This window comes from Dasypus novemcinctus, chromosome 24, assembly GCF_030445035.2.
Source record: "Dasypus novemcinctus isolate mDasNov1 chromosome 24, mDasNov1.1.hap2, whole genome shotgun sequence".
In the NCBI taxonomy this organism is placed as follows: Eukaryota; Metazoa; Chordata; class Mammalia; order Cingulata; family Dasypodidae; genus Dasypus; species Dasypus novemcinctus.
Genome location: NC_080696.1, coordinates 50,237,325 through 50,247,873, shown reverse-complemented (window position 1 = coordinate 50,247,873; position 10,549 = coordinate 50,237,325). Strand labels below are relative to the sequence as shown.

General features: G+C 45.5%; 1 protein-coding gene across 1 annotated transcript; it reads left to right on the top strand.

Moving 5' to 3' along the window:
• The first annotated feature begins 917 nt into the window (after positions 1–917).
• LOC131275827 (elafin-like) lies at positions 918–2,110 on the top strand. Its single transcript, XM_058287374.1, has 2 exons — positions 918–996; positions 1,845–2,110. Exons 1-2 carry the CDS (start codon positions 918–920, stop codon positions 2,108–2,110), a joined length of 345 nt encoding a protein of 114 aa, XP_058143357.1.
• The last annotated feature ends 8,439 nt before the right edge of the window (positions 2,111–10,549 follow it).

Genomic DNA, 10,549 nt, shown 5'->3' with positions numbered 1-10,549 from the left:
TCCCAACTCCACCCAAATGAGGGACTTCCCTCTTCCCCTTAGTGCCCATTCAAAGAAAGGCCTTCAGTAGACCTGGCCTCAGCCACACACACACACACACACACACACACACACACACACGCACGCACACACACACGCAACCCTGTGGCTGCACTTTACTGACATTCATGGTACAAAGGAACAGTAGTTCTCCAGAAGAAATGGGGCGTTGCTCTAAGAAGGAGGAAGGGACGCTGACCCTACAAACTGTAGGTGTCCACCTTAGAGATGGTTTCTTTTTCTTCCTTTCACTTAGGTTCTACTGTTTTCTCTCTGCCCACTGTGATTTCAAGGGCTGCATCCCCGTAGAACTCGCCCTTTACTTTCTTGGTGTGTCTCAAAGGCCACCTGTGAAATGGCAAAGGGCACAGAGAGACATTAGACTTCCCAGGCAAATTCACCTTATGGATTCTTTCTCAGGATCCAGGGAGAATGAAGAATAAGACCATGCTGATACCGGGAGGGGTGGAAAGGTAGGGGCGCACTGCGTGGGGCTGGCAGGAGCAGGGCATGTTGGGGGAACACCCTCCGGCTGCATGAGCTTGGGCAATTTCTTTCTCTCCTTTCAGGCTCCTGCTCTTTCAAAATATGAATTCGGTTGTGATGGTGCCTAAGGGCCAGCAGGGCTGCTCCTCTGGGAGGAGGTGGGACAGCTCTTAGGGCTGGCAAGGTGACATGAAAGAGTGCCTGCCCCTTCCCTCTGTGAATAATCCTTGGGAAAACCCCGAGGTCCCTCCCAGGGAGAGGGAGGCTGTTTCCCGGTAGAAGAAGAGAATGCAGTCCTTCTCCCTCGAAAACCCGCCCCCAGTGCCGGCCCACCTGGAGCTGCATAAAGCCAGGCTCGGCCTCAGCTCTGGGCCAAGCGCATTCCTGACAACATGAGGTTCCAGGGCGTCTTGGTCGTGTCCACGCTCCTCGTTCTGGGGCTGCTGATGGTGGAGGCAGCTGTCATGAAAGGTGAGTCCACAGGTGGCCTGGGTGGGGCTGAATTGGACAGAGCACAGGCTCTGAAGGTCCTCTGGGCCCCGAGAGAGAATGTTTCTGGAGCAAGAAGCAGGGCAGGAGGCTACACTCAGCCTCATGGCTGCTGCCATCCCATTGTAAAAAGCAGGAAGGTGCCACGTGGGTGCTGTGTGCTTTCCACCCAGTGACTGAGCTGTCAGGAGTGTCTGGGGGTGGAGAGGGGCTGCTGTGAGGCCTGAGCCTCGGGGGTTGACACTTGGCAGAATGTGGAACAAAGTGCGCGCCCAGGACTCTGGACCCTCCTGCTTCTGACCGCCCCGTCAGAGCACCCGGGGCGTCAGTCTTCTAAGAGGAAGTGAAGGAGCGAGAGGAGCTCAGGAATCTGCACCTCTCCCTTTACTAAGGAGCAGACTGAGACCCAGAGAGGAGCGCTGAATAGCCAAGGCCGTTCCCAGAGCCAGGAGGGGGCTGGCGCCTCCTGACACACGGCTCAGGGTCTTTCCCCCAAGCTTCCTCAGAAGTGACAATGGTCCTTCCCTCCTCTGGGAGTCACCCCCGGCTGGTGTCTGCCCCTGAGAGCCCCAGGATGTGGAATGGAGGGTGGGGAAAGAAACGGATGCCCAAGGGAATTGTGTTCCTGTCCACCCTTTCCCCAAAGAGAAGGGAATGGCCATCCAAGTGCCCAGGTCGCAGGCACCCCTGCTACCTCCCCCCATCTCAGGTCACGGTTTGGGGGGCACTGCAGTGGGCAGTGGCTGGACCGAGGGAATGAGCAGGTAGTTGATGCAGAGGCACTGGCCTAACTGGGGCTACATCCCTTCTTTTAACACTTCCACCTAAAGGCCATGACACTGCCGAAGGTCCTGTCCTGGACAAACGTGAAGATTTCGTTCAAAAACTAGGTCCAATTAAAGGTCATGCTTCAGATGAAGAGAAATATCTAGTCAAAAGTCTACGTGCCCCAAAACCTGGCAAATGCTCAAACATATCGACCTCATGCCGTTTGCCGACTTATGGCTCACAGTGTCTTAATGACTTTGATTGCAGAGAGAAGGAAAAGTGCTGTGTAACCGCCTCTTGCCGGTACATGTGTTTGGAACCCCAGTGAGGTGAGGACTGGGTAGAGGGCAAGGGGACTTCTGGGGGCACAGGGGAGGAATGGGCAGGGGGACAGCTCCTGCTTGGCAGGGGGAGGGTGTGTGGGGGGTGATGGAGATCCGCGGGGCCTGCGGTGACCCTGCCTCCCCACTGCCTCCGAGCCACGTCTCTGACGCCCTTCTCTTCATCAGGTGGAACCTGTCCTCACTGCACCGGTGCCACCCCCAGGGCTGCAGGCCCCCGCCTGGCCCTTGGTCCCACGAGGCCTTTTCCACACTGCCCTTTCTTCCTCTCATTCAGGACGTTCTAGCCTGGGACCGACTCTCTCGTGCACTTCCCAATAAAAACACCCACCTCTACTGCGTTTGCTTCTGGCTCCTATGACTTCTGGGGACCCTGGAAGCTCCAGCCACGTGGGTGTGGAGTTGGGACTCCCTCCCCAGTGGATAGGGAGAGGGACCCATGGGACCTGTTCCTGGTGTACTGGGGAGAGAAGGGACAGGAGCAGGAGGCCCAGCCCTAGGGCTTGGTATTATAAATCCAATAATCGACTCAGTACCGCAGCCTCCATTGCACCAGGCAGGGGCATCCTGAAAGCCTGCCTGGGCCTAGGACGGGCTGGGAGGGCTTAGACGCTGCCTGAGGGGCAGCTGGGTCCTACCCCGCCTGGACCTGGCTACTGTCAGCCCTGCCAGCGTGACCAGCCGACCTGTGGCCAAACCTATAGCCTCTTCCTCTCTTTTTGCTAATGATTCCCAAGGATCTCTATTCCTGCCAACAAGACGTAGAAAGAAAGGTGTTACAGATAGCGGGAAATCCCTGCTCATTAAGATTAACTGGGGTCAGAGAGGACTCGCCCTGTGAGGAGGGGGGAGGCCACATGTGGGCAAACTCGAAAGACCCCAAGGCTCCGCTCAGGGTCCACCCACCTCCCCGCCCTCAAGGGAGCTCCCAGGGAAGGACCCGGCCCGGGAGGAGGAAGCACTGTGGGTGGAGGGAAGGAGCTGCGGCCCTGGAATCGCATGACCTGAGCTCTAGTCCCAGCTGTGTCTTCTCCCTTGTTGGGTGACCTCAGACGAATCTCTTCCCTCTCTGAGCCCCAGTTTCTCTACCTAAATTGAGGCGGTGGGTGTAATTCTCCTGGAGCTCTGATCCAGCGGGCGAGCAGGGCGCACTGGGCCTCTCCTTGGCCTTCCCAGCATGAGCGCGCAGGCCTGACGTCCCCCTGCTCCTTCTCCAGGGATCGCCTGGACTGGTGCGGGGCTTTGGTTCCAGGGAAGCGGGGAGTCCAGGCAGAGCAGCGCCCAAACTTCAGCCTGACAAGTAGCTGACAGATCATGTTTTATTATATGCCTCCACCAGGCAGTTAGAAAATAGAACAGACAGCAATTCCCACTTACAGTATCAACAAAAGCATCCCATTCCTACAAATAAACTTAACGAGAGGCTGGCACAACTTTTAAAAGGAAACCTGTACAACTTTTCACAATGTACATTAAAAAAAAAAGCGGCTTGAATACTTCAATAAATTTTAAAAAATGAAGAAAGAAGGGCTTAAATAAATACACACTGTGCACCTGAACGGGAAGGCTCTACATGTAAGATTTCAGTATTTACCGCTTTCTTCTTTAAATGTGCCCCATCAACTCTCCTACTTGGAGCCCTTTATTTGAATCCATTCTCGCGGGAAAGGAGAAGTGGCAGACGTGGGCAGCGTTACAGCCTGGGGAAATGTCCGAGAAAGTGAAGTTATCAGGTGGAGAGAAGCAGAGGTGAGAGACTGAGTAATTGAGAGAGAGGGGTCTGCAGGGTCTTTTATTCTCATTTATATGAGGGCAGCTCTATCCATTCCCTTCTTGCTTGCTTTTGTCCCCCAAAATTCACCTTTTGGCCAAAGCGAGGCTCTGCTGGGTCCTGTCATTGGACAGCAGCAGTCCTGGGTCAGGCTGGAGTGAGCACCTGGAGGGGGCTGTTGCCAGGAACAACACCTGAGGCGTGAAAGTGTCTGAGGGGAGGTGGGTGGGGTGGGGAGGGAAGGGTCCCTCCACCCTAAGAAACGGGAAGCCTTGTTACTGAAGATGAACCATGTGAGAGGCTGAATTATGTACCTCCCTCATCCCCCCAAAAATCCACCTGTGCTTGGTCTGGTCTGTGTCCTGTGGGGTGAGCCTGTTGTTAATGGTGTCTCTTGAAGACCTTGTTTTAGATAGTTAGGGTGTGGCCCGAATCTGGTTACTGGAGACCTTTCTAAGCAGAAGAAATTCAGACACAGAGGGAGAGAGAGCCACAGGGAGGAGCCAGAAGCTGGAGGCCAAGGGCACAGAAGGGGAGGAGAGGATATGGCCATGGGCCAGGAAATTCAAGGAACCCAAGGATTGCAGGTCAGTTGGAACCAGACAGAAGCAAACCATGAGCCAACGGGTTTTTCAGGTAAGCCACCCATCGTATGGTGCTTGTCTTAGCAGCCTAGAAAATAAGACAAACCAGTTACGAAAGTTTCACTCTGCTCTGTGGACTCTGACCAAATGCCCAGAAGGCTGGAGCTTTTGAGAGAGCTGGCAGAAAATTATCAGGAGGATGCGTTCTGTTGCCTTCTTGAATTATTTACTTTTGAAATAAATCATACCAAAGAAGAACTCATAATATGTATCTTTAGCATTTAAACAAGCACCCATATACCCATCTACCAGAAGGGTAAGTGTTAGGGGTGGGGTAAGTTATGGGTAGTAACATAGAAGAACTCCCCTTTGTTTACCTCACTGATTGCCTCCTACTACCCTGAAATTTTATGAATCATTCTCCTGTTTTCCTCTTTAGTTTTATTGTGCTATGGCTTAAAACAATATATAATTTAGGTTTCCCTAAACAATATACTTAGTTTTGAATATTCTACATTATAAAAATGGATAATGCCATTTGTAGTCTTTTCTGATTTACATATTTGATTCAATATATTTTTTAAAGATTTATTTTATTTCTCCCCACCCCCTCATTGTTTGTACTTGCTGGGTCTATCCATCATATCTTGTCTTCTTTTCTTTTTAGGAGGTACTGGGAACTGGACCCAGGACCTCCCATGTGGGAGGGAGGTGCCTAATTGCTTGAGCCACTTCCACTCCCTGCTTTGTTATATCTCTCATTGTGTTTTCTTCCTTGTGTGTCTTGTTACGGCAGATCGCTGTGCCAGCCCGTCACTACAGCTTGCTGTCTTGCCCATCTTCTTTAGGAGGCACTGGAAACCAAATCCAGAACCTCCCGTGTGGTAGGTGGGAGCTCGATTGCTTGAGCCACATCTCCTTCCCTCATTCAATATTTTCTATATTCATCTTTGTAGATGGGTACAGTTCTAGTTCATTCAGCTGTGTATGAATAGACCTCAGGTTATCTAACTATTCTACTGTTGAACTTCTGAGTTATTTCCAGTTATTAATATCATAAATAATGTTACAAATATTCCTGTACTTTTTTTAGTGAACATATATATATGCGTTTCCATCTGGTGTATTCTTAAAGAGTGAAAGTGCTGGATCACAGAGTATGTGTTCAGCTTTAGAGCTATTACCAAAGCTGTTACAAAATAATTGCACTTGCTTACATTCTTATCTGCAGTGAATAAAAATTCCAGTTGCTTCACGTCTTTGCAACACTTTTTATTTTAACCATTCTGATGGGTGTGTGGTGATATTGAGCCATGATTTTAATTTGCATTTTCTTAATGAATAATGAAATTTAGTGCCTTTTCACATGTTTATTGGCCAATTGTATATCTTTTGTAAAATGTCTGTTCAAATCTTTTGCCCATATTTTCTCTCCGTTTTTCTGCTTGTTTCTTATTCATTTGTACGAGTTATTTATATATGCTGGATCAGTCATTTTTTGGACAGGTGTATATTATAAATATCTTCTCTCGTTTTATAGTTTACCTTTTCACTCCTTTACTGAGCATTTTAAAAACAGAAGTTTTTATTTTACTCTAGTGGCATTTATCCGTTTTTTTCCCTCTATGGTTAGCTTTTGTGTGGGTGTCCTTATACTTCCCATGTTTTATTTTTAAAAGCATTGCCTTACCTATCATACATTGACTTGTGTGTATGCGCTAAAGTAGGGGTTAAGATTCATTTTCTCCATATGAACATTCAGTTGGTCCAGCACCCCTTTTTGAAGATATTCTTTTCCCACAGTACTACAGTAACATCTTTGTCATAAAGCAGGTGATTTTATATGTGTGGATCTATTTCTGGACTCTCTGTTCTGCTTCACTGGTCTGTCTGTGCCCCCTTGCTCCAGTACCACACTGTGTTCATTGCTGTAGCTTCATGATAAGGCTTGCCATCCAGTGCAGGAGTTGTCCTGCTCTACCATTGCTCTGGTAGTGTCATTGTTGTTCTTTTTTCTCCCTTCCTCATTTTCTTCTCTTCTTAAATCTCTATCAATTAAAAAAAAATCACTAGGCCCAGAGGGTTGTACAGATATGTTCTAGGGTCAGAAAACTAATCCTAGAAAAACTCTTTCAAAGAAAAAAGGGAATGCTCCTTAACTGACTTTATAAGACTTTTTAACATGAAACACTGAACCCAGACCAAGAAAGAAAAAATACAGGTCAATAACACTAATACATTACCTAGATAAAAATTAGCCATCTAGCAGAGTGGGTGTAGCTCAGGGGTTGAATGCCTTTTTTGCATCTACAAGGTCCCACGTTCAATCCCCTGTAACTCCACCCCCCAAAGAACCTAGCCATCTAACTCAGAAATGTATTATAGCCATGCTTTATAGATGAAAACCTATAGATGATCTTACTCATTTTAAAAGATTTATTTCTCCCCCCTTCCCTTGTTTATGCTTGCTCTCTGCTTTCTGTGTCTGTTCATTGTGTGCTCCCTGTGTCTCCCTGGATTCTTTTTAGGAGGCACCAGGAAGCAAACCCAGGACCTTCCATGTAGGAGGGAGGTACCCAATTGCTTGAGCCACCTCTGCTCCCTGTTTGTTGTATCTCTTGTTGTGTCTCTTTGTTGTGCCATTTCACTGAGTCAGCTCACTGTCTTTCTTTTCTTCTTTTGGAGGCACAGGAACAGAACCTGGGACCTCCCATGTGGTAAGTGGCGCCCAACCCCTTGAGCCATAATTGCTTCCCAGCTTACTTGTTTTTAATGGTGGCCTAGCATTGCTTTCTATGCATATACCATAGCTACATGTGCATATACATTATAATAGAAATAAAAGAGGAAAGAACATAAATGTGCAATAGTCGAGAATAAACCATGATACAATGTGTTGGAGATCTGGACCCGAAGGGTATCTGGAATGAAAGAAAGAGAAAAGGAGAGAGTGAAACAAAGAGAGAAAGAAAGAGAGAGCTGGGATCAGGGGGTCTGTGAGTAGTCACTCCTCAGACAACTTTATTTTCTACATGTGGCATTATATATATTCGAACTATCGAGATAACAAGCAGTGTAACTACCCATTAACAAGACTCGTAAATTAAAGAACTTATCTCAAAGTACAAAGATTTAGTATTCCTTTCAAACTACAAAGTGTGTTTGCTTGTATTTCTCTCTGCCCCGGACAGTTCTGATCTGTTGACTCGAAAGTCTTAATCGCTGCATTCGTATGTTAAAAGCGTAGCCATGCAAACAGCACATCTCCCTTTGCGAGACCACCATGCCTCAGTTTCCAGCATTTCCCCCTTTTTGTTTTAGTTGAGGTGACCGTGCCTGTATAGGTTGCCCTCCTTTTGATAGTCTTCCCCATCATTGACTACCGGCCAAGCTCTTCGACTTGGGGAAATTATTGAAGTGCTTTTGCTAGTACCCGATTATTTGCATGTCCCATGGCTGTTACACTTTGTAGTTTTCTTCAAAAGCACTGTCCGGCATAGGTGAAAAAAATGAGCAACAGAACAAATATGATTAGCCCTATTCCTAAAGCTGACAGGAAATGCTGTGATTTCCACCAATTAACTGGGTTAAATTTTGTAATACATGAAATCATGTCTGAAAAAAAATCCTTATAGTTGGCCACATGAATTTGATTTTGAGACATTTCTAATATTTTTCTTTGTAATTCAATTATTTCCAAAGAGATATTACTTTTATGGCCTAGCAAATGATTCTTAATTTTTTTCCATTCTATATCAGATGAATTATAGGCAAGAGGAGTAATACAAAAGTTGCTTTCATCTAATTACATTTCAATCCCCTTAAGTTTAAATTATACAATTGATCTCCAAAATGCAAAACAGCTGATTCTAAGTCATTAAGTCGATTATTTAAAGCTACCACAGCAGTAGCAGCAGCTATAATGATTTCAATCAGTCCCAAAATGCTTATAATAAGCAGTCAAATAAAGCATCTAGTCCGTTTCAAGAATTCTTGTACCATATGTAGCAATAATTGACTTTCAGGAGACGACTGCCAAATCCACATCATTCTCACAGGTATCCAGATGCCCTTTCTTCTTCTGGCCATCGCTATTGTTTCTCCATCCTGCAACGCACTTTCTGATAGACATGTATACATGGCACCATTTTCATAAAACAATGAGTCATTTTAATAGTTATCTTACCAGTTATGGAAACAAATGGGTCTTTAATACACACTTTAAGATGAAATGTTTGATTAAGGGTCAAATACTGTTTTGTCTTATTTGTATTTCCCAACCATTCATAAGTAGGTGCAATCCCAAGAAATATTTTCTACAAATTCTTTTGTAGGTTATGACTATGAGTGTCATTAGCCCAAGGGGCCGGTACCCATTTTCCTTTGTAATGTTAACAGTTCCTGCCACAATAGCATAAGGAGAGGGCACACAGGCCCAAAGTACACAGGCAGACACAAGCTGCAAGTTCACAGTTCCAGGATTTGTAAAGTTAATGTGATGCATGACAGCAATTTCCACAGGTCTCAGGGAAGTATTTTATCCTCCAGCCATATTTCCACTTTTCCCCCTTTTTGTTTTTGTAAAGTAAGGAATACAGTTCAGGTGGTTTTTTGTTGTATTACTTCCCAGACGATTTGAATTGTGCATCTGAGGGCTCATTCTTCGCAAAAGCAGAAGGGACCTGATGTGACAGTCATTGGAGTAAGCATGAAGGAAGTTATGGGGGATGTCTATGAGCTGTTGGCAAGTAACAAGCGGCCAGAACTGCTGGGCTAGGCACCACAAGGTTTGGTACTCACGATGTTTGCCTTTTCAGTGGATCCACTTTGCCTTTTCTCAGGTTTAAGTGGTAGGGCCTTGGGTCTTTACAAAGGCATCTGCGTCAACAGTCCTAAAAGGGATGTTACTGGGGTGGGTAGGGACATGACAGACAGTCACCTGTTACTACCAGCAGGTATTCCAGATGTTTTTTCATAGATCTGAGGGTGATTTACAACAGTCCATCATTTCTGTCTTGCTTTGAGTATTTGCAATCCACCCCTGGACAGGGATGGCAGTTTTCAGAGTGACCATACACTATTGGGTTAAATCTTTCACTTTTAGCAGGACCTCCTATGCTGCACACAATTACTTTTTTATATTGCATTTTTGGCCTACTTCCAGAATTGTGATTAAGACCCAAGGGGTACTTGTTTAGATTTGCCTTTGCGACAAACTCCACCCAAAGCCAATATTGGTGCTTGCCACATCCAATTCATAGGCTAAGATAATGTCCACAATTTATTTTCCTTTTATTATTATTTAAAGCAGCTTGTTGGAGGTTTTCCTACTTCTGTGAAGAACTTTTCTCAGTTAATACATACAATGGCTTTAATATTTGAGCTAAATGAGGGATGAAAGATTTTCAGTATTTTGACAATATTACAAATTCTATTAACATGAGAAAACATTGTACTTTATTAATTACAGCAGAAAGTATAGTTTTACCTTACCTAGCCAAACATTCAAAAATTTGATAGAGCAGCAGGGACGTTGCAGCTTGTTCTAATTGTTTGCCTACTTTAGGCTTTTAAGATACTATTGTCTCTGATGTTTCTTTTAATTCTGAAAAAAAGGATTACTGGTTAACGTCATCAGTAGGGTTTCAGCCACCGATTTTTTCTAGGCAGCCAGATTATTATCACCATTCCAGGACAGATGGTTGGGCTATACACACAGCCCTGAAAAGCACTGCAAAAGTCCATTGTTGGGTTTTCCACAGATAGAGGAATGCAGCTGGCTTGACTTGTCTAAGCAGACACTAAAGAAAGCCTTAGCAAGTTTTAAAACAAAGTGATAGCGACACAGCTGGACATTAACTTCTTGCAACAAACTAGCAGTATTTGGGATTGCTGCATACCACAGTGTTATTATTTTAAACTATGATAAGAGGTTGTTTCTGTGACACATACCCTTTTATAATAATTAAAACCATAATTAACCATATTGTACTTCTCTTTAATATTATGCTGAAATATTGGTAAATTTATATACTCTTAAGTATTCATAGGAACCTTTCACTCATACAACT

Bases quoted from the DNA above. Each gene is read 5' to 3' on its own strand.
- LOC131275827 (XM_058287374.1), top strand. From the start codon at position 918: ATGAGGTTCCAGGGCGTCTTGGTCGTGTCCACGCTCCTCGTTCTGGGG. The intron at 997-1,844 runs GTGAGTCCACAG...TTCCACCTAAAG, and splicing joins GGAGGCAGCTGTCATGAAAG to GCCATGACACTGCCGAAGGT.